The 23,462-nt window shown below is 38.1% G+C and overlaps 1 protein-coding gene across 1 annotated transcript in view; it reads left to right on the top strand.

Moving 5' to 3' along the window:
• Nucleotides 1-23,462, top strand: part of OTOG (otogelin) — a 166,558-nt gene that overhangs the window by 66,916 nt on the left and 76,180 nt on the right. Inside the window, exons 24-29 of the mRNA XM_084632568.1 lie at nucleotides 12,599-12,706; nucleotides 14,319-14,457; nucleotides 18,773-18,907; nucleotides 21,809-21,955; nucleotides 22,229-22,348; nucleotides 23,276-23,392. Of these exons, the coding sequence (XP_084488694.1) occupies nucleotides 12,599-12,706; nucleotides 14,319-14,457; nucleotides 18,773-18,907; nucleotides 21,809-21,955; nucleotides 22,229-22,348; nucleotides 23,276-23,392 (766 nt within the window). The remainder of the gene's footprint in view (nucleotides 1-12,598; nucleotides 12,707-14,318; nucleotides 14,458-18,772; nucleotides 18,908-21,808; nucleotides 21,956-22,228; nucleotides 22,349-23,275; nucleotides 23,393-23,462) is intronic.

Genomic DNA, 23,462 nt, shown 5'->3' with positions numbered 1-23,462 from the left:
AATTGGCCAAAACATTAAAGTTGGCTACATCTAACACACAGACTCTCTTGATGCAGTAGGTGAAGAGTTGGAAATATATTTAAAAATAATTTTAGATCCTAGCAGACAGGCAAGAACTTCACATCACTTGTTCTAGGATTCTTTCTTTGTTGTGCTCAGAGTATTCTGTTAGAGCTCTTGATCGAATAGTACAACATGAAATCTAAGATGCATATAAAATAAGAGAGTGGTTTACGATATCTGATAGTATAAAGTACCTATATTTTCAGTATCTCAGTCAGTTTACATCAGTTACTCTTAGGACAATATGAAATTTTGTACTGTTAGGACAATATGAAATAATACTTCTCTCCCCATTTTTAAAAATATGACTTGGGGAGGAAAATTGTTCCAGGAATATAGTCTATGTAATGTTGCCATACCTTGTGCTTCACTGGCAAACTAAGGTCCCGCTTCTTTTATATTTCATCCATAGTTTTCACGATCGAATATCTTCTCAGAATTTTTAACATCAAGATTTTCTCCTCTCTCTCTCTCTCTGATTATTTGAATATTTCTGTACATCCGCGCTCCGTCACAAGAGGGAAAATAATGTCCTGTTCATAACACAATTAGTTGTGATTCTTCAAACTAAAACTCCAATTGTCTGCTAAAGAATAGATATAAGTCAGTATAACCCAACAGTATTATATGATCTTTAATCAGAACATAGAGGCAGAAAGCAATAGTGTGTTTCTGTACTCCTCAGCTCCTAAGTGTCCCAGTTTAACATAATACAGTTTTGACCCTGATCCACTGCAAGCTTTCCGTTGACTTGAACAGGCATTGGATGGGCCAGATCCATAATCATCACTGGAAAAGGGAAGCTCTCATTTATTATGACTTCAAACCTATTCTTCCTGTTGCCTACTAGATAAGTTATCATCTGGTTTATTGAAAGAACTTCCCCTTTTTTCCCTCTGGCATCAAGGCTTTAGCTTCAGTGGGAGCAGGAGATATGGGTCTTAAAGCATGAATAATTATTTATAAGCGGATTTTGTCAGAATGAAACCTGAGGATTAACTGGAGTTTCAGTGCCTATTTTAAGTAGTTTAAAAAATATGAGAGGGCAACTTTTGTGTGTGTGCATGCCCAGGAATTGGCTAATGATATTAATGCAACAAAGAGGCCATCATCATGCTTTGCATGCAATTATTTCCCCTTTCTTAGACAGACAGCCTTTGTATTCCAAAGTTTGCATAGAAACTTGACCTAGTTTAGTCCTTCATTTTCCCCTAAAGCAGCTTTTTGTACACAGCAATAGTTTAATCTTCCTATTAATTTTCCCATATGGCACACAGCAGACTTAACTAAAGGTAAACTGTATTTTTACTTTTACAGTAAGTTTTGCTCCTCTCTCAGTGAGAGATGCGTGTTCCTTCAGTATTCTCAGTTCCTTCTTAAAAATACTGAATAGAAAGTACCTGTATGGATATCTGCATTCTGACTTCAGAAGAGCAGAAGTCTCCTTTCCAGTCTACACTGTGTATATTCTTTAGTCATTTCTCAGGCAGAATTTCCACTCATGCAAATAGGAGCTCCATGTACAGAATATGTAAGGGAAGTCCAGATCACTGATAAGAGATCTGTGGAACAGAAAGGAAGCTTCCCCTTGCTCTGTGTGCAAGTGCATATATTCTGTTTCTCTCTGAACATGTTGTACATATTTTTACATAAATGCTCCTCCCCTTTAATTCATGAATAGCTCTGGCATGTCCATTGCCTGCTTGGCTGTTGGTGCTCTATTGGGCCAAGATAGAGACTCACCAGGGCTCTGCCTAAGCCTAAGGAAGCATCTAACAGAGGATGATTTCCCTCCCTCACACAGCTATCCAAGGCAGCCTGGGAGAAGGGAGAACAGAGGAGAAGCCAAGAATCAACAATATGATGGCTGCCTGCTTCCCTGACACAGCATAGATTAGAGTAATGAGGGGACTCCTCTAAGTTGTGCCAGCTGAAAACAATGTTGTGGGACCCATACACTAGATGGCAATAGCAATGCAGCGAGCTCCAGCCCCCTGTCCTGATCCCTCGCATGTCTCATCACACCCCCACTATGTCCCACTCCAGTGTTAGCTGTGGGGCAACGGAGGAACTGGCTACTCTGCCTTTGCAGCTGTTGAGGATTCCCTTAGCATGGGGGAATCCCTGTCAATAGACTTGTAGATGTTTTCTGCTTTTTGTGCTGCTCAAGCAACGCAAGAGAGTGGAACACGAGAGAAAATATGCATCAAAATATTGATTTGTAGCTCCTTGATCTTTTTGAAATAACATGTTTGGCCCTTACATCAAAAAGGATGAACATCACTGAATTATGGGGTCATGATCAGTCTTATGCACCTTGGTGTATAACATGCAGATTTAACTGGTACAATAAGGGGAAGATAATGAAAACAGCTTCAGGTGAAGAGAATCTCCACTTTTTCCAAGAAGCTCCTTTTCCATATCTTAATAGAGGGGCCTTGGGATGAAGCAAAGGGAAGTTTAGTGTGTGGGATTTTTTTTGTTTTGGTTTGGTTTGGTTTGAACATGTAAACATGTCAGAGGAAGCACTGTTATTTTACTTGGGACTGTAGATCCAAACTCATTAGGAGGCATGATCATAATTTCTCTACCTCATGAAATTTCTAACCTCTCCACTAAACCTGAATGACTTTGCCATATACCTGTGCAGTATAGCCAATAGGATTTTATGCATGTTCCAAGCAGTATTGGGTAGATGATTTATGGATAAGCTGCATACCCCAAATCATTTGACTTGGGTATTCCAGATACCTGTGCCAATTAAATATTTCTTCTCAATATTTTATTCTTGACTAAATATGTCAGATGCTGTCAGCACTTAAAGATTTAAATAGAGGACAAACATACCTCCACTATTATAAACTGAACAAGATGAAAGCTGGGAACAGCCAAGATATTCTCTCAGCTGTGTTTTCTGATACCTTCTAATGCTATGAAAAGAAGACAAATAGGTATGTATTCCTTTATAAAGAGAGCTTTCACTCTTCCTTACAGGTGAGCTTTGTGGAACGCTTTGTAGGTAGTTCAGTATTTTAAATAAGCATGTGCTCATGTCTTCCAGGACAGAGAATTGACTATCAGGATATTCTCACTGTATGTTCCTTTTTGACTATCCATTTTCTAGTACTTCATATTGGAAAGATTAACAAGGAGCAGGAATAACAGGGTCATCTATTTTTTTAAAAAGTTATTTTAACTTTATCATTATTAATACAGATGAACTGGGAAAATCTAATAATCTACATTATACAGGTGTTTATTCTTAATAACATTAATCTAGCAAATTCACATTTCCATGTGAATCTTATCCAGAGCCATAAAACAATTTCCATATACCTTGCATACTAATTTCATTGTATTTAACCTGAAAAGAATCAAGAGGACCTCAGGCCTTCTGATGACAATGCACAAACACAACTGAGAAGGTGTAGTCAATAGTTTGTAGAATGCATTGTCCATAATATCACTCCATCTTCTTTGCTTGGTTGTACCTATTTATTAGATCTTCCAGAAGTGTGTCCCTTCTGATATTTTTCCATCTCTACATCATTTAAGTCATAATCAGCTGCTATATATGTCCCTTCATATGGGAATCATTTGCTCTGCTCAGCTTCTGCTGAATATTTGTCACCTTTACAACATCCATTTGTGTTTGATCAGCCTCATCGTTATCTGTGTATGTATTTTGTACAAGCTCCAAAAATGATAACCACACATCATGAAATCTGCTTGATCCTTGTATAAAGTTAGCTGTGATTTTTTCCATTGTAATGATATTCCATCCCTTATTTCTCCATGTTACTAATCTTGGCATCAATCTTTTTTCAAAAAACGAACTGTCACACAACTGCTGCTACTAGTGATTGTGTTATCAATGGGTCCTGATGGGATCATCATCTACCATCTCACAACTAAGCAATGCAAGTGAAAAACCTCAGCCCTTGGTCTTGGAAGTTGGAAGAAAATTGTGATCTATGTTTATACAAAGGTGCGCATCATTGTAGTATTGCTTCTTCACAACTACCACCCTGTAGTCCTGCCACTCATCCCTTTCCCATAGGACTTCAGTGATACCAATCGAATGATATGGAATTGGCTCTTTCTTAGTTCTGCGCTATTTGCTGACCATCTAGAGGTCTACTATGTTACTAAAATTTATCTGGAAGAATTAGTAGGAGTGACCTCTCTGAGTGAGACACTACAAAAGGGTCCTGGAAAGGAGGCTGGGATTCTATATCAGTAAAGGAAGGTGAAACATCTGATTCTAGAATCTGTCTCATTTTTGTGTCCTGGACATACTATTACTTGATATAACACCTGAATATTCTGGATAAATTGTGTCACTATATACAGTTAAAAATCTCAGTCTGCCTGTGATGACATTTCCCCCTTTAAAGGCCCTGACCACATTGGCTGCAGCAACCGTGTCCTGACAGGCCATAGGATTGGCTGTCACACCTTTTACCTGTACTTGACTTACACAGATTTGCTCCAGATTTATATTTATAAGATAGCCTTACATGTAGCCTGTGTTTTGGGTGGCCAATTTTTTCAGCTCTCTCTAAATGAAGGGGTATTTTATGTTCCCTCATTTAACCTAAATGGAAAGTAGCTGTTATGCCCATCAGCTTCACACCAGTGTAAAAGAGATAAAAACCGTGCCCAATGGCCATTCAAGCATGTCCTCAAGGAATAATCCACAACATGATTTAGTCAAATGTTGGTTAAAACCAGCCTTAATGCAGGTGACCATGCTTGGCACTTGCACAGTACAAGAAGCAGACTTGGAATATATTTTTCCGGGTAGTATAAATCCCCAAACAATTATTTCTGACTTGCGGTGCACCAAGTCAGAAAATCAATAAGATATGTAGTTTCATGGTACTATGCTTTGACATTAGTGTTTCCAGATCATACTTTTTCATCTATTAAACAGTAGTGAGGGGGTTGTTTTTCTTTTTCCAGTCTAGACTAGAACACAGTTCATTAAATGCTTTCTACTATAGCTGCTTTGCACCTTTGGAAGGAGATTATTTAAAAACGGTCCCTGAGAACACTCTTTCTTGTATATATGGCTAACATTGGGCAAAGTTGACCAATTGGGGCATTTTTTCCTTAGGCTTAGGCTTGCTCTTATAAATTAGAACCATGAAAAAGATGATATTAAGTAAACTGAAAATTGCAGCATTCCAAGTTTAATGAGATGCTGTAATCCATCCAGAAATATTGTGCCTGCTTTCCTCCCACCACCAAAAATGAGAAATTGCTTCTTATTGTATTTTTGTAATAAACAGGTGGCATACCAGATCAAATAACATGTAAGAAGCTTAAATGAATTCCGGGAAGGTTTTTAAAAAAGAAAAATCATCACTTTTTAATTTGCACAAAGTAAACAATGCATTTAATGTAATTTTAAAAATACCTGTCTATGGCCAGATAAATTTAACAATGTAGGAGGAATGTAATTTTCTCTCCAATATTTTATAAAGCCACCTTTTATGACAAATATACTTTTGAGTGGTGTCATGGTGATCATATCCATTGCGCCAGGCACAAGATATAAATCCTCAAAGCTCAGTTGTAAGTCCTGTCCTATTGATACATGTCAAAATATCTTCTTTTCCAAATGTCTTGTTCATGTTTTTTATTTACACAGGATTTAAGGAAAGAGCATTTAATTTTACATTCTTAATGTGAAAAAACTAAAAACAATATGCACTCTACCTCTTTGTTAACGGGTATTCCAAAACTCCCAGATGATTCACCCTTATTAATCTTTCCCCCCTCATTGTTCTTTTAGGTTAAACAGAGATGTGGGGTGGCCACTCATAAATACTTGAATTCCTCAGGAAAAGCAGATGCCTGTCTGACTAAGTGTTGGAGGCGTGTTTGGCTCTGTACCCCACTACCTGCCCATGAAGGCATTATACTATTACATATGCTGAATTAGGGTGACCGGATAGCAAGTGTGACAAATTTGGACAGAGGTTGGGGGGGGGTAATAGATGCCTATATAAGAAAAAGTCCCAGAAATCGGGACTGTCCCTATAAAATCGGGACATCAGGTCACCCTATGCAGAATCAACATCTGTTGAAGTAACACCTCCGGTTGGGTGCTTCCAGATCTGATATTCATACTGGTGAAGTGCTGTTTGCTGGTGTTGACTTCAGTTTTTCAAAAGTATTGTTATAGGATGACTGAAGGGATAGTACGCTATTGAGACAAGGAAGGGGACGTAAGGAGACTTTGTTTTGTTTCCTCAAGACTGAATGTGCCTCTAGTGCTATATATAAAGAAGCAAAAGTAAATACTTTTGTTTCTCATACAATTTGCTGTGTTTATTTGCTGTTCTCTAACATGCTGCAGTGCTTCTGGATCTCCCCAAAATGCCAGGTCTGTTTATTTTCTAAGCACCTCTTTCCCACTAGTGGTGCTAATGAATTCCAGAAAATGCTTGCAGTATATCAGAGATAGACTTACCATTACATTGTATCCTGTTCTAATGACATTTTGAGACTTCGAAATACATTGTTTGCATTTTCAGGTTACACTTTTTAAATGCTTATTACAGTGATCACCATTTAAGTCAACATTTGCCAACACTTATCACACAGAATTTGAGAAGCCACATTTCTTTCCCATTGTGAGCATAGGAACATATTATATCTGTGTTACTGATTGACAACTGATTGTAAATGTTGACTTTTTAATGTCCACCACTACAGTGCTTGATATTATTGTTACCTCTTTTGACCCTAGCATTTAGCCAAAATTCAGGATCTAGCAAGTTATTTCCATGAGGAGGAGAAACTGATGACACAGTCAGTTATTTCGTTGGTTCAGTCCTGTTTCATTTACAAAGAAACTGTCCTGTTTCCTGGACACAGCAGGAGGCAGTTTCTCTGCTCACAGTTCCAAGTGTCTTTCCAGCCAAATTTAGGGGAAAACTCTCAGCTTTTTCTCAGGATCATGCTACAAGCTGTTCTCTGGCAGTCCTTGGCTTTCTCCTGCCTTCTCTGTATGCTTCTGTGGTGCATCTGCCCCTTTTCTCTCACACACAGACACACAGCTGCAATCAAATCAACCCTCTAGCTCAAAATTTACATTCAGCATGCAGTGAAACACTTCTACCCACACAGTTTGATTTTTGAGCGGCCTTACATGTAGCATATATTGTGGATGGCCTATTTTTTCAGCTCTCTCTAAATGAAGCTCTCTCCAAATGTTCCTTCATTTAACCTGAATGGAAGATAGCTTTGATGCCCACCAGCTTCAGTGAGGTTGCTCCCAGCCCCTAGCATAACAATATCACCTCTACAATCTTTTAAAGTTCATTTTACTTCAGAAGTGACACATTTCATTGTGTTGAAGGTAATTACTAACAGCAGGAAATGTATCTATGATATTACAGGTTTCAGAGTAACAGCCGTGTTAGTCTGTATTCGCAAAAAGAAAAGGAGTACTTGTGGCACCTTAGAGACTAACCAATTTATTTTACAGTTATTATAGTTACAATTATTTTACTTTTTTCCCCTCTGTGAGTGTAGTTGAAGAACCATAAGCCAGTCAAGCCAACACATGGCTGGATGTCTTTTTTTTAATCCATATTACAGTTCAGATGGTTCTCATGCTAACATTGTGCAAAGTACAAATCAGGCAGCTATTTGATCTGAATCCAAAAAACAGCTGCCATTTATTACCTGGCAAAGATGGGTGAATCTACTGATCTGCTAACTGTGATTGAATTGTCCTCCTTGTTGAAAACTACTTCAACCATAAAATAAGGTTGGTCATTTAGCAGATAACTTGTTATTCTGCTATGCTACAGCTAAAAACTACACAAACTCAGAATATTTCATCTTGCACATATACATATACACACATTCATACAAAGAAAAGCATGATTCATTTTTTGATTAATTGTATGTGAACAGGAAGTTCAGACAACCACAGCTCAGGAAAATCTAATATTATCCTCTCTGTCAGACATGAATGACAGAGTTCTTTCTGTTTTTTCTCTCACACAGACCTTACACTCACTGAAATACTGACTCTGACTAAACTCTGGGCTGAATTCTGCCCTCAGTTTACATACATGCAACTCACACAAAGGCAATACTGTGGCTGGTGTGTAAAGACAAAATTTAGCTCAGTGTATTTAATCAACACAATTTCCACACAAGAAACACTCCTGAACAGTCACTAACTTTCTGAGGGCTTGTCTGGATGAAAAGTTAGTGCACAGCAAGCTGAGGTGTAAATTTGAAGCACACTAGCAGAGCAAGAAGATGCTCATAGGATAGTGGGATCAATCTGTCTGAGCCAACAACCACCTCCTGGAACAAATGGAGGAACTGAGAGAACTGAGGTTGATCGTCCAGGAAAGGGCAGAGAGGTGTGAAGAGCGCAAAAGCATGGACATTGAAATATAAAGCATAGTGACCGCTAACCAGGAAGCTTGAATCCCTGCAGAAGAATGGAGTAAGGATTCAAGCACCAGGAAGATGGTGTAAGGATGTGGATTCACCATCCAGTGAAGGATTTAGTATTGACAGCCACCATTACGGTGTTTGTGTCTTCTACTGCAGTACTTGTAGTAACTTTTATCGCCACCCAACAAACCCAACTCCTACTGGAATAGAAAAAGGTAGAAGATAAGGTTGTGGCAGTGGATAGGGTCAAAGAGGGAATGGCACAAATGCACATGCTAGAGGTCCAAAAGGTTAAGGCCTTGCAAAAACACAAATAAAGCACTCCTCAAGGGAGCAGATCCTAGCCCAAGCTATACTGCAGGAACAGGACCTGGCCCATCTCAGAACTGAAAAAGACACGTGGAACAGCAATGTTTGTTGCTGCAGAAGGACCTGACTAAGCTTCAGAACTTGCTTAAGGTCCAGCTGGGGCTGAAGTCCAGCGTGGCTAAAGTTAAAGACCTGGGAAGGCTGAAATAGCCATCCTGAAAAAAGGCTTAGAACCCTGCAGAGTGCAATCATTGCAGCATAAAGATGGATTGAGCCAGCAGGGACCACAAGCTGATGAAATTCAGAGCTGCCCTGCCCTAAGTCCAGTGATATGGAATCACAACAAAGCTGCAAGGAAAAGCCACAACCCACCCTCTGCTAAAAAGAAGAGCTCTACCAAAGGAAAAAGGATAATTTTTATCTTCCTAACCTACTGAATGCCATTCATAAAATAGCATGGGCACAAAAAGAACAAGAAGTGGATGTTGCCAAGTCAGATACTAAAAGCTGTGGGCAAAACGGCGCAATCCCTGGTTTTTGGTAACCCTGAAAGGGGTCTGAACCTCAATAAATATATCCTTAACTCTGAAGGATGTTATCCCAGGAGGCTCCTCTCCAGGAGGTCAGGAGGCCACGTTAGAAAAGTTTCTTTGTGGTGAAATCTCCGTTCTGTTAACCACACTGGAGATGGTAAAGAGCTTCAACTATCTGATAATTGCATAGTAATTATGACATGCCATGGACTATGGAGGACTCTCAAAACCCACCAAAGTTGGATAGTAGCCCACAGGGGGCTCCAGGGTTGTAAAAAGGACTGTGGTACCACACCCAGCGGCTAGGAGGCACTCAAGAGGTGAGTCTCCCCATTACAGATACAAAATGGGAGGGTTGCAGAAGATGCCTGACACTTGGCAGCCCTGTCAACCAATTATAAAAAGTTGACTATTCAAGAGTTCTAAAGTGCCCTGACAATTAATTAATGTTACAATAGCATAATTCCGCAAGCAGGAACATTCTCCGGGAACAAATTAACTCCACTAGGCCAGCAAGTGAATCCTCTACAATGGGGCCACTAGGTCCTACAGTAATGCTAATAATAAGCACAGGGTACATCAGTTTTGTTGTACCTCTTTTTCCCCTGTCAGCTAGTAGGGATGTTGTTCATGGCATTGGTGTACACTCACAATAGCTGGTATTTGCAGTTTCCCTCCTTCCTGATACCCTTGCATCATGAGTGGATCATTGCAGGCAAAATCTGAGGAGTTTGCAGAGGGGGTGAGAGAAACCCCAGAGGCAGGTTTGTGGGTGGGGCCAGGGTATTTCACTGGCCATATGACTTTGCATAAAGGAGGGAAGCGAGTGCACCATGCACTGAGCCTACAGAAGGCCAACACTGCAGTAGTGACCATGGAGTGACTCTTTTGCTGGTGCAGCCTGTGGAGATGATTCTTTACTTCTCAAGCTCAGGTACTTGAGCTTGGCAAAAGTGAGAAGCATTTATCCCTTAGGCTTTTGTTCACTCAAAAATGCCATTTTTGCTTCTAATAATTCTCCCCTCCACCCCCATGGACATTATTTAAATGAACGCAGGAGCCTAGTAGGGTGGCAGTGAATTTGATTCAGTACAAGTTGAGTTTGTAGGAAGCTATACCCTTAGCACTGATCTTTAGGTTGCACATAAATAGGTGTTAGAAATAATGCCTGATACTTCAGAAGAAAAGGGAGAGTTCTGGGCATCTCTAGATAGCATATTGTTATGAATTCTTAGATTGTTGAAATCAACCTAGTTCTTTGGCTTTACAAGAGAGAGAGCTGTTATCACTTATTTTATCCAGTGTAATATTACAGAGATGGAACTTGCATTTGGTCTTAGCTTGTCAATGTGATTCTCTTTGTCTCTGAATGTGGCCTATTCAGTTTGTAGCTTAAACCAGTGGGAATTTTGGTCTTGTAGTTAAACTGTCCAATAAGCGACAGAAAACTTGAAATGGGTATAACTTACAAAGGACATTTCAAATGCTCTAAAGAAAATTACAGTCTTTCAGTTTAGTGATTTCTTGTTTTCCTGATGTTGTTACTGTGTTCCCAGTAAAAGAGCCCCAGAGTGGAGAAGTTCTTGTTGTTTTTTGTTTTAAATCATACTGAATTGGGGTCTAGGTTATAGTCACAGAACTTGGTTTACAAAACGCTAATTCATCCAGTATACACAAAGAACAAGTGCTGCGATGAATGCATTTAATGCAATAATTTAATTTTTCCTCTGCGTTCCTGCAGAGAATAAAATGGTGGCACCAACCAGTTTGTCCAGGATATGACTGTCAATGATGAGCTGCTCCCCTGACTCAGATAATCTAGCACACATATATTACAATGGTGAGCAACAGATATGACTTTTCTGAGTAAATTGGACTAGTCTAATGGATTTTCTCAGGGAAATTCTCTGCATGCATGTAGCAGAGAAGAACTTTTATTCTTAAAAAGTACTTACTTTTCAAAGAAACCAACATCAGCCTGGCAGCAATACTTAAATGATTATTTCTTGCCCAAAGCCAGTAAATGTCTAAACTCTCCTTTAAAAAAAAAATTAAGATAATTTTAGATCTTATGGGGCCTTCAAGGGATCCCTCTCCCCTTTTCTATCCAATTAGCATGTTTTTCTCCACAATTTCTGCAAAGGAATAGGGGTTTGTACTAGTAGAACTCAGTGCAATCTGGAGTCATAAGGATTACAAGGAAGGGTCTACTTCCTACTATTGTATATAACTAAGGATTCATGTTTTTAAAAAAATTCTCATTTCTCATTCTATAAATCTTTTTCACTGGTGGCAACTGAAACTTCTGAAATCCATTAATGTGTCTTTGGGACCTTTTTGAATTCCCATCACCAATGGTACATCAAATTGTACAAGAAAAAAATTTACACATAACTTATGTTTGATTCATTGGAGAATTGTTACTCTGTTCTAATAGTTCATTTATCATTTACTGTGTATTTTCCCAGTATTTGTGTAAATTTAAATAATTCCATGTATTAAGTCCATCTTTACTGTTTCCATTTATTTATCCCTGGTATGTTGGTTTCAGGGTTTTATTTTAAATTTTGTATTTGTTGCTATATTTTGTGTTGGTGAACAAGAATTCTCCCTTTCTTCCTTTGTTGTTAGAATCCCCAGACATTTTCCCGTACGCTTCTTGAAGTTCCAATTTTTTATCTATTCCATCAGTTACTACCTTTATAATCATGAGTAAGAAACGTAAGACCTGATTCTGTAAATATGCATGCCTGTGATTAATTTTACTCTTGTGAGTAGTCCCTTTGAAGGCAATGGGGCCACTCACAGTGCAGAAGGTTAAGCACGTGTGAGGAGAAAATACTGGGTATCAAAGAGCTCTTTAATCTAGCAAAAAAAAAGAAATAAGAACCAGGGGATCAAATTCAAGTTAGAAATAAGGGACAATTTTTTAATAGTGAGGGTTTTAACCATGGGAACAAACTGCCAAAGGAAGTGGTGGATTCCCCATCTCCTGATGTCTTCAAAACAAGACTGGATGCTTTTCTGGAAGATATGCTTTAGTCAAACACAAGTTACAAAGGTAAAAACTTGTATTAGGATCAAAAAATGTATTTTTGAGTTCCCAAAAGGATTTAAAATTCTGCTTCTGCTGCTGCTTTTTAAAGAAAAATGTTGTGGAGTTCATTACAAATTATTTAAAAGAGCAGTGAAAAGATTTATAAATGTATAGATCTGAAAAATATATTTGCATTTAATGCATACTTGATGTTTTCTGACAGCCTTGTTAAACATGGTGATGCATGCTTTGAGCCAGATGAATGCCCATGTTCATGGAAAGGAAAGGAGTACTTCCCAGGTGACAGAGTCATTTCTTCCTGTCATACCTGGTAAGCAGAAAGCTATCTGGTTGTTTAATCTCACGTTAGAACCTCCCTTATCTGATGATTAGTTATTTTTCTGTTTTGCTTTACTGTTCTTGATTATATTTTTCAAACCAGTTTCTAGCATTTCATCTCCAGTAATTTTATTTTTACATTTGTTTCAAATAAATGTTAAAAATAGAACTGTTTTTTAGAACTGGAACATTATCACAAGAGACTCCCAAGTGACTGAATAACAGCATATTATTTGGAAAAAGGGAGTCGCATTATAGGCAGGAGTTAGAAGAATCATAATCTTGACTATCAGTATCCCAAGGTATAAAATGCAAACACATAGGGCCAAATTGAGAGGTGAGGTAAATGGCAGGGTAAGTTGCACGTTGGTAAGACAGCCTAAATGGGTATATATTGGTATAAGTTACATGCCAAGGGGTCAGAAAGGGAGACTGTACTGCAACTAACAAGAATTGGAGCCTGCTTCCATTTGCACCCACTTCTGCCTTCCTGACAATTGCTTCTCCTGTTAAAACCATTCACTTCTACTCCTTCAGTTCATAATATATGAATCAGTATAATTCAATATGATTAGTCACCATATACAGTACTATCTATTGTATCAGATATTTCACAGGATTAATCCATCCCATAGTTTATTCATGAAATGAGACTTCCATTCATTTAATCAACAGGTATATCAGAGTTATTCATTTTCAAATTAAATATATTACATGTGGCATGGATACATATTAAGAAAAAGAAAATATATAACATACTATATTTAGTTTAACTGTTGTTGCTATGCTACAATTATATCAAGGGGCTGAGTCCTGAAGGTCTTTTTTTGGGAAAAATTTCCCAAAGTGCCCAAGTTCCATTTTCAAAAGAGACTTGGGGATTCTAGCTCCTAAGTCTCATTGAAAGCCTTCTAAATGCTTAAGTCAGCTTTGAAAATGGAATTTAGGTTCTAAGGCTCACATAATTAAATATACTTAGGTGCCTATCTTTAGTTAGGCATCTTTGAGGATGTGGGCCTAAATCGCTTAGGCAAATCTCAATTTTTTCTATCATGCAAAACTCCCTTAAATTAAGGATGGAGTAAGGACTGCTGGAACTGGACTGACTACAAATGTGTCACTAGCTGATTCCAAGATTCAGGCTCTGTTCAAACAACTATATTGTATACAAGCTATTCCTTGTTACATGTATTTGATTTTTTGTTGATGTGAACTACTATGTAACATATTAAATTGATAGTGAGGCCATTTTCTTTTTACTGGTTCAATATAAGAAATGCCAGTGTCTGATACATTATGGAACCTACAGATTCAACGTACAGTTCAGTGGAAACACTGTACAGTTCAAACTGTATCAATTCAACATGTAATTTTTTTTTCAGGGTGGGTTTTATTGATATCATTACTATATAACATTACTATATAACATTTCAGTCTGCAATCTATCCGCACTCCTAACACTCCTAACACTTTTTAGAACTATATTTTTACTGGTTTTGCTTTTTTATTAATATTTCTAATCTTTGAAAAATGATTAGTAAAATAACTGCGATTATTTGTCAGTTTCTACACTTGATATTACACTATTGATCATACTTTTTCAGTATCTGCCAGCATGGGTCATTTCAATGCATCTTCCATCCCTGCCCATCAATGTGTACTGCATATGGGGATCGGCATTACAGGACATTTGATGGACTCACATTTGACTTCATTGGAGCTTGTAAGGTTCATCTAATTAAGGTGAATTTTTTTTAAAGTCTCCCCAAATCCAGATAAAAAATTAAATAGGGGAAATATCTGCAACTTGCAAGTCTTGTAAAGATTTTTTTGCTACTTTTTCAAAAATCTTCACTTTATTTAATATCACATTATTGTTTCATTTGTATGATTAACATTATAGCGTATAACACATAAAAATTATTTGCATTAATGTTGAACAAAACATACCAGCAGGAAAAAGACAAAATGTACACATCTATGGAAACAAATGAAAGCAGATGGGGCCTGAGGATCTCCAAGTTTCTGTGATATGCATTCAGCTTCCATTCCAACTCTTGCTTAACTGTACATTATGTTGATGTTTCACCTGTCACTTTATGAACTTTGTTGCTGCTAAAACTTTGGACCATGAATTAGTTAGAATGGTTTGAGGTTCACCCACGCCAGTAAGGGGTTCAGTCAACATCTGTCTTATAATCCTGGGTATCTTGTGGCTTTACAGCTTTGGTAAACTCTTACCCCAACAGCCTACCAACAACCCACGAGCCTCAACCTGGCTTTGCCCAACTTGGTTACTTCTTGAAGACTGACCTTAGTACCCTTCTAGCCCTGAATTTGCCCCAAAATCATCCTACTGCAGGGACCAGTCCTTCTCACTAGAACCTCACAGAAAATGTATTAGTGTAACATTCCAACTTGTCAGCTTACTAGAAGGACACGCTTTACTGAATTTATGCAGCATCATTGATTTATAATTAAGTCAAATGAGTTTGTTCACAAAGGAGCATGGCTTAAGTGATACCAAGTAAAAGAGATAAAGGTAGAGACACAAGCACATAAAAGTGTTTACAAGCACATAAAAGTGAAAAACACACATCTAAAAGTCTAAAACATAATCTAGCAAGATCCGGTCTTTGTTCAAAATGATTTCTCTCACCCACAGCCTCCCTTCCAGTTCTGCACTGGCTGACCTGGCCAGGACCCATCACAGAGATCAAATTGCTTGGTTCCTTTGTTTCCTTACAGTGAAGGATAAAGATGGAGTCTCTCTCTGTCCCTTATATTACCAAAGGAATTGTCTTTGCCTTACAAGTCAGGAAAGCCTCCTGGGGATTCAGTCTCCTGTGTCTCTCTGGGGTGCAGGAGCCATGTTAATTCTCTGTCTCTTGAGTTCAGACTCTAGATAACTCCTGCTGGTTTAGCTTGATGGCTTTGTTTACTGCTAATATGTAAATTGAGGTAAACCCATATTCCTTTGTGTATGACAGATATTGACCTGAATTTGATGGGTTAGTTGCTATGGCTCGCCACTGATTGCATTCGACCAGGAGATTTATAGGTTCTTATCCAATTCAAACTACAGAGTTCAAGAACTCAGAGAGTTCTATATCAGGAGAGGACTCTCAGGGTGCTTGGCAAGAACACGTACACTGAGGACAATACCAAATTGATAAAACCTTTATTGGAATTAACATAAAAATCAGAAATGCAATGAAACTTATAACTGCAAAACAGTAAAAGAATTCCCAAACTCCTGGTGGTACCATTTCTATTATAAGTACCTTGACCTAACATACTCACCCCCTTCTTTGAGGGCCCGGTAATAGGAAGTGAAGGACCAGCTTCACTCCTGGCATGCCCGATTATGTGATGGTGCTGACTTCCCCAATGGTTAGGGAATGTTGAGTAGTTATACTATATTGCACAAACTGAGCTGATAGTGTGATAGAAGATAGTCTCTAGAGTATAAGAGAACTGGAAAAAGCACTCAAAGAAACCAAAGCTTCAGGAGGTAGAAGAGCCTAGAACTTAGAAGACCCTAGAAGATCCCTCTTACAAGGTATTTTATAGGATCCTGACCTATGAAATTCAGGCCCAACCTACTATACCCAAATCTTATTTACATACACTGAGAAATTTATGGGTACCCTTCTCCTTTTGCAGTGGTTCACAAACTGGGGTTTGTAAACCCCTGGGGGTTTGTGAAATGTTACAGGGGTTCTCGGGAAAAAATTCCCTAATGGTGGCCAGAGCTCTCCCTAGGGACGCCGGGCAGCACAGGGCCAGCAGCCCAGAGCCCCTGGACTTCCAAGGGCTAAGCAGATCAAAGCGAGCATATCTATCACAGTGAGGAGATTTAAACTTCAAGACTCCTTATAAGAAATGGAAAGGGAGGTGGATATTTTGCTGTTTTTAAATTAAATAGGCAGCTAGTATTGTTTTTAAATTATTATGAAGAACAAGTTTAAGCTTTATTGTAACATGCGTTGTTTGCCTGGACTGCTCAAGACCTGAATGCTTGTATAGGAGGAACTCTTTGAATTGGCTTCTTAAATACCTTCATGCTGTTTCGCATCTGACATTCCTTGATGAAACATAGGATCCTTGTCTTATAACAGGCTTATTCAAAGTGATACATGCTACAAAAGTGAGATCTTGGAAGCGTGTTGCCGTTTTCATAATGTAATATAAATACTATAATGATAAATTATAATTTATAATAAATAGTGTGTAATAAGCATGTCATAAAAACAAATGTTATATTTCCAAGATCACTGCTTTTATAATGTATACTCAGGTAAAGGAGAAAATCCCTGGAAATATTCATTTTTAGGAGCGGGTTCGTGAGACTTGACATTTTAGTGAAAGGGGTTCACAGGTTGTTAAAGTGTGGGGACCACTGTCTTATAGGTTAGTGGATTATGACACTTACTTTCTAAATATATTAATAAGGATTATCTCACTCCAAAACTGCCAACCTAGGCTCTCTTGATGACCTCCAAGTTGTGGTGTACCCTGCGGTTACCAACCAGTTGTAGATGCCAAATAAACCTGGGATGTGATGTGGATAGTTCCTCCCTTTGGTTCTCCAAAGTTCAGGGACCATTCTCATCTGTGCCAAAGGTTGCCAGCTTTTATGCTGACATATTCATAACTGATTATACTTTTTGCTATATAGCAGATCTTACTGGAACTTACAGGCTGGTAAGCTTCTTAAATTGCATCATTTCAGCAAAACTTATTATTAGGAAACACATGCCTCAACACATCCTAAATTCCAAGGAATTAATACTGATAAAGTATAAGAATAAAATGGATTAATTTCAGAAAAAGAAACATATTAATTGATACTGCTGGCTGGATTAGTAGGATATAATAGCTAGCAAAATAACCCTATGGGGTAAACAGACCTGTTTATTACCTTTACCTAGCCTAGGCTGCCTTTGTCTTAAACATGTTCTTGTAACATCATACAGAGGGAGCTAATAACTTCACATATAAGGTTAACACATGCATTTTACAGTTATATTAATAACCAACATGTTATTAGCTTTCATATGATACATCACAAGGCATATTTTGTACAAATATTATTGCAGTCGTGTGTAGGGTGTGAATACAGGAATGCCTAGGGTGAAATATACTTATAGCACATTGAGGTTTGTCAAGGTTCCTTCTCCACTCTGAATTCTAGGGAACAGATGTGGGGTCCTGCATGAAAACCCCCTAAGCTTATTTTAACCAGCTTAGGTTGAAAGTTCCCCAAGGTACAAACTATTGCCCCTAGACTTTATTGCTGTCACCACCAAGCCTCTAACAAATATATAACCGGGAAAGAGCCCGCTTGGAAACGTCTTTCCCCCCAAAATCCTCCCAAACCGTACACCCCCTTTCCTGGGGAAGGCTTGATAAAAATCCTCACCAGTTTGCATAGGTGAACACAGACCCAAACCCTTGGCTCTTAAGAACAATGAAAAAGCAATCAGGTTCTTAAAAGAAGAATTTTAATTGAAGAAAAAAAGTAAAAGAATCACCTCTGTAAAATCAGGATGGTAAATACCTTACAGGATAATCAGATTCAAAACATGGAGAATCCCTCTAGGCAAAACTTTAAGTTACAAAAAGATACAAAAACAGGAATATACATTCCTTTCAGCACAGCTTATTTTCTCAGTCATTTAAACAAAACAGAATCTAACGCATATCTAGCTAGATTACTTACTAAGTTCTAAGACTCCATTCCTTTTCTGTTCCCAGCAAAAGCATCACACAGACAGAAAGAACCTTTGTTTCTCCCCCTGACTCCAGCTTTGAAAGTATCTTGTCTCCTCATTGGTCATTTTGGTCAGGTGCCAGCGAGGTTATCCTAGCTTCTTAACCCTTTACAGGTGAAAGGGTTTTTCCTCTGGCCAGGAGGGATTTAAAGGTGTTTACCCTTCCCTTTATATTTATGACAAGGTTACTGCTACAGAAAAGAAAAAAATAATCATGCATAACTATAGCAGTGTGTTATTGATTCAGTTTATATATTTTGTATTGTTGTTTTTTCCTGCAGAGCACTTCAATTACTAGTTTTTCAGTCATTACAGAAAATGTAAACTGCTTTAATACTGGAATAATTTGCAGAAAGTATATTTCCATTAATGTTGGAAAATCTTTTATAACATTTGATGATGACACCGGAAATCCAGTAAGTTTCACTTTTTAGCTCCGCAAAAAGGGAAAATGTATATTTGGGACTGGATGGTCTTGTTTATATACAAATACTTAAAAACTACACTAATTAACCTGCAAGTGCTTGAATCTATTATACAGTAAATGCTGATTGCATTTGGCTAGTCCCTTGGAATCATTGGGTGAAATCTAGGGCCTGTGTTATGCAGAAGGTCAGACTGATAACCATAATGCTTGTTTCTGACCTAAAATCTATGGGTGGAATCCTGGCCCCGTTTAAGTCAATGGAAGTTTTGCCATTAACTTCGCTGATCAGGACACGCAAATGCATGAGGACAGACACAGGGATGGGCTTTAAGAAGCAGGTTGCAACATTATTCAACTAAGTGCTTCTTTTTGGTGTTAATCTATCCCATCTTCCCATAATAGGCATTTAGGTGGATCCACTGTGGGATTTATAGGGCTCCTATCATAAAGCCTATAACTGTCTACCCCTATGATTCAGCTTGCTCTGCTGAATCCTCTTACACTTCCCCTACAAAGGAGACTAAAGGTACCAAAGAAGAACCTTTTTCTATGAAGACTCCAGGTCTCCCCTTTTCCCTTAGGCCTGAGGCCCACCAGCAAAATCCCAGATCTCTTATTTCTGGGCACTGGCCCTTTTTGTCCATACTGGATGCCAGCTGCAATTTATGATGTACTAAACATTTATACAATTTCCAATATTAAATTTCTAAATCCTATGTCAATCCTTTCCGATCCATGGTGCTATGAGGAAGGTGAAAAAAACCACCAACTGTTAGGGGGCTTATTCCTTCACCCACTCACTTCCCTGGTCCTTCTCGCATGAACAGAGAGCAACAATACTCGAAGTCCAAAGGTGCAAACAATTCAATGTTTATTGGGGTGAACTTCCAACAAGCATGATTCCAGTTTCCTTCCTTAGTATCCTCCTTCCCAGCTCTGACACCACAGAGCCTTACACCTGTGTCCCTGTTCCCATTCCTACCCTTAGCAAAACATGATTCCAATTTCCTTACTCCCATTCCCTGTTCCCATTTCCCCCTTTAGCAAAACATGATTCCAATTTTCTTACCCCCATTCCCTGTTCCCATCTCCCCCTTTAGCAAAACATGATTCCAATTTTCTTACCCCCATTCCCTGTTCCCATCTCACACACCCACATGCCCACCCCCACCCACACCCACTCACTTCCTCATTGACTACAGATTATATAGTAAAACTTGAGTTCTGCTTAGCTATACCTTAACCAATCATTTTCCTGAAATTTAACTAACCAATCCTAACATATTGTAATATGATTATGTAACCAATTATATCCTACCACCTTAATTAGTTTACACCCAGCAAAATTAATTATACAGCAGACAGGAACAATCACAGAACCAGACAGAGATTATACAGACAAACAATAGCAAAGTGGGAACTATAATGACAAAACAATACAGAAGTGAGGATTTCACATCCCAGCTATTGATAAGTGAGTTCTTGCCAGACAGGATGCTATCAAACTAAGTTTCCTTTTACATTTTCTAGGCACTTCCCTTTCTCTGGAGGTGATAGGAATTATCAAGACAGGATTGTATTCCTAACAGCCAAATAGCACTTTATTTCAGTGTGACTAGTTTGGAATGTGAGGATGTGACCGTTCGCTTCCCAGCTTATGGCTGCCTCTGCTGCTTAGCCAAAGGCCTGAGCCTAAGCACAGGGCCACAAACTGTCACAGTAAGAGAAGGCCCTTACACCGGCAGACAGTGATTTCTTTCTTTTATACCTCTAGAACTAGCCAAGCGATAAGAATACACCTAAATTCTTAGAGTATAGGCCTTTACAGACAGGCCTGAATATCTATATCCTAACACCAACTTCAGACAATTTGGACCCAATGGGAAAAATTCCTTCCTGACCCCTAAAACAGAAAGTCAGTTGGACCCACAGTATTCTAAAAAACATTGTTCCTGTACTATATAACTATGGGGAGGGGAGGGTGGCTTCAGCTAAAGTGGGGCAAGGAGATTGAGAGGTCCAGGCAATGGTTTCAGTTAATGATTGTGCGGAGCAAGAAACCAGTTGAAGCCCATTTCTCTCTGGCCAGCCAACAGGCAACATAACACCCAGGGAAAGGAGAGGCCTACCTCTGCATACTCTTCTCCTTTAATTCTAAAGCCGTCTGGCACCTTGTGGATCCAGTCAAGTCTCCCATCCATTAAAGTGGCAATTCATCCTATAAATCTAGATTTCAGAATACTCCATAAAATATGTGCCAGTTTCTCCTGTGCTCCACCATTTGGGCTGATTTTTCACTACTATAGGTCAGATTCTGCTATCTTTATACAGAATGTTATTGCTAATATAATTAATATAATTAATTTTTACAAGTTTTACTCAGTGTGAGAAAGGAAGGCAGACTATGTCCCTATATAGTTCAAGAAAGCACTCAAATATATGATTACATTAATCTTTATTCAGGAAAGCACTTAAGCACATGCTTAAGTCTTGTTGAATTCAATGGAAATTCAATCACTTTTGAAAATCTCATCCTATGGAACAGCTGAGTTTAATTTTGCAGCTCTTGGGCACCTTTCAGCATTTTTAGTATCCTACCCACTCATACTCTCATTGACCCTGAAAATGTGAAAAATCATAGATGTTTGTTTAAAAAAATCTCAAACACTCAAAAAAACCCATATAAATCAGGTAATCCACAAAAAATCCAGCATTAATCATGGTAAAAATCCTCTCTACATTTATTCCTCTGTGATAATCACTCAGTATTGGGACAAATTTTTAAATCATCCCCATCGTTCATTTTATTGATGTCATTTGTTTCCTGACAAGCAGACACCCTTTAAAGACTTTACTTATATTATGTGATGGCTTATTTTGTTTTGAACAGAATCCATCTAGTTACATAGACAAACTACAAAAAATACACTTATGGAAAGCTGGATTTTTCACACTTGTTCATTTTCCTAATGAAGACATCACCATTCTGTGGGATCAGAGAACAACTATTCACATACAGACTGGACCTCAGTGGCAGGTAAGCAGAGATCAACACTTTTAAAGTCATTTATACGGTACTGGAAGACTAACATAACTATCTGACCATGGTTCAGAGAATAGACTAGAAGATCTATCAAACACATCTGCCAACTCAAACAGTTCTATAGTAATTGAATTAATATGAAGTAACTGATCAAAATTTGGCAAAATTATAAGCAACTGAAAATGGGTGATTATAATGGGATATGACGGGCAACCTTAAAAATAGATAAAGCTAGTAGCACTGACTAATACATATAATTTTTTTTAGGGTGAACTGACTGGATTATGTGGAAATTTTGACTTGAAAACAATAAATGAAATGAGGACTCCAGAAAATTTTGAGTTAACAAACTCTCAAGAGTTTGGAAGTAGCTGGTCAGCTGTAGAGGTAAATAATAACAAGAATGGCTTTTCTAGTAAATCCTTGTTGTGTAACGCTTTACAGCTCATCAGCCTCAGAACCAGTAATTCCTTTCCTGGAATCCCAGCTCAGTTGCAAACAGTATTTACAATATCTACTGACCTTGTTATAATAATTAATTAAAGTGAAGTGGGAAAAAAAGGACAGGAAGTTTTTTCTTCCTAAAACACTAATACATGGAGGATTGATGTGCAGTATTCTGTTTTATGTTTGTTCTAAATCTACTGCAGTTTTTCATTAAATTTAGTACTTCGCTCAAAGAGTAATAGAAACATTTAGAGAAACAACTCTCTGAAATATTCCCATCTTTTGCACTATAGAAAGGCTGTATTTAAAAACTTGTGTATTTTTAAGTATTTTATATGCAGTATCTATATAAATATTTATTTTAAATGAATTAATGTTGAATATTTTGTTTACCAGAAGGAAACCATGCATTACCAAATACATATGCACTTCTGAGATTGCTATTCAAAAGTCCAATTGAAACTTTTTAAAATAAAACATTAAATAATGAAAAAACTCAAGGCTTGCTTATATGAGTAATCTTTATTATTCATACAAGCAGGACTACTTGTGTGAGTAAGGCTTGGACCCCAACAAAGTCAATGTGTACAACTGTTGCTTTGTTTTTCCTTTTCCTTCAGAACAAGTGAAACATTTTTCCACACTGGGCTGTTCCTTCTTCACAGATTTACCTTCCTCTATTGAATAATAAGGCTTAGGCTGTCTTGACTACTACGAGTGCCTTAGAAACGATGCATTTGATCTGTGCTCACATGACTTATTTGAAGCCTGATTTTTGTAAAAAAAGGTTCGGTTTTGAAAGTTCAGATAGCACAGTGGTTGTGAAACAAGTTTCTGGGGGGGTGACAATTTCGCTTTCTGGTTTAGTGTGTTGACAGCTCTGACATTCGAAATCCATGCAGTTTGAACCCACTTAGAGAGCCATTTGCCAAGAAGGAATGTGGGATACTGTTAAGTGAAATGTTTGAAGCTTGCCATCCAGTGGTGAGTAGTGATGACAAATAAAATTATGTGAAGTTCTGTGTATATGATTAAAAAGAAACCTTACATCACT

Source organism: Lepidochelys olivacea (assembly GCF_965140295.1).
Source record: "Lepidochelys olivacea isolate rLepOli2 genome assembly, chromosome: 6".
NCBI classification, from domain to species: domain Eukaryota; kingdom Metazoa; phylum Chordata; order Testudines; family Cheloniidae; genus Lepidochelys; species Lepidochelys olivacea.
Note: the sequence above shows the minus strand (reverse complement) of the source record. Positions and strands in the feature narration are given on the sequence as shown.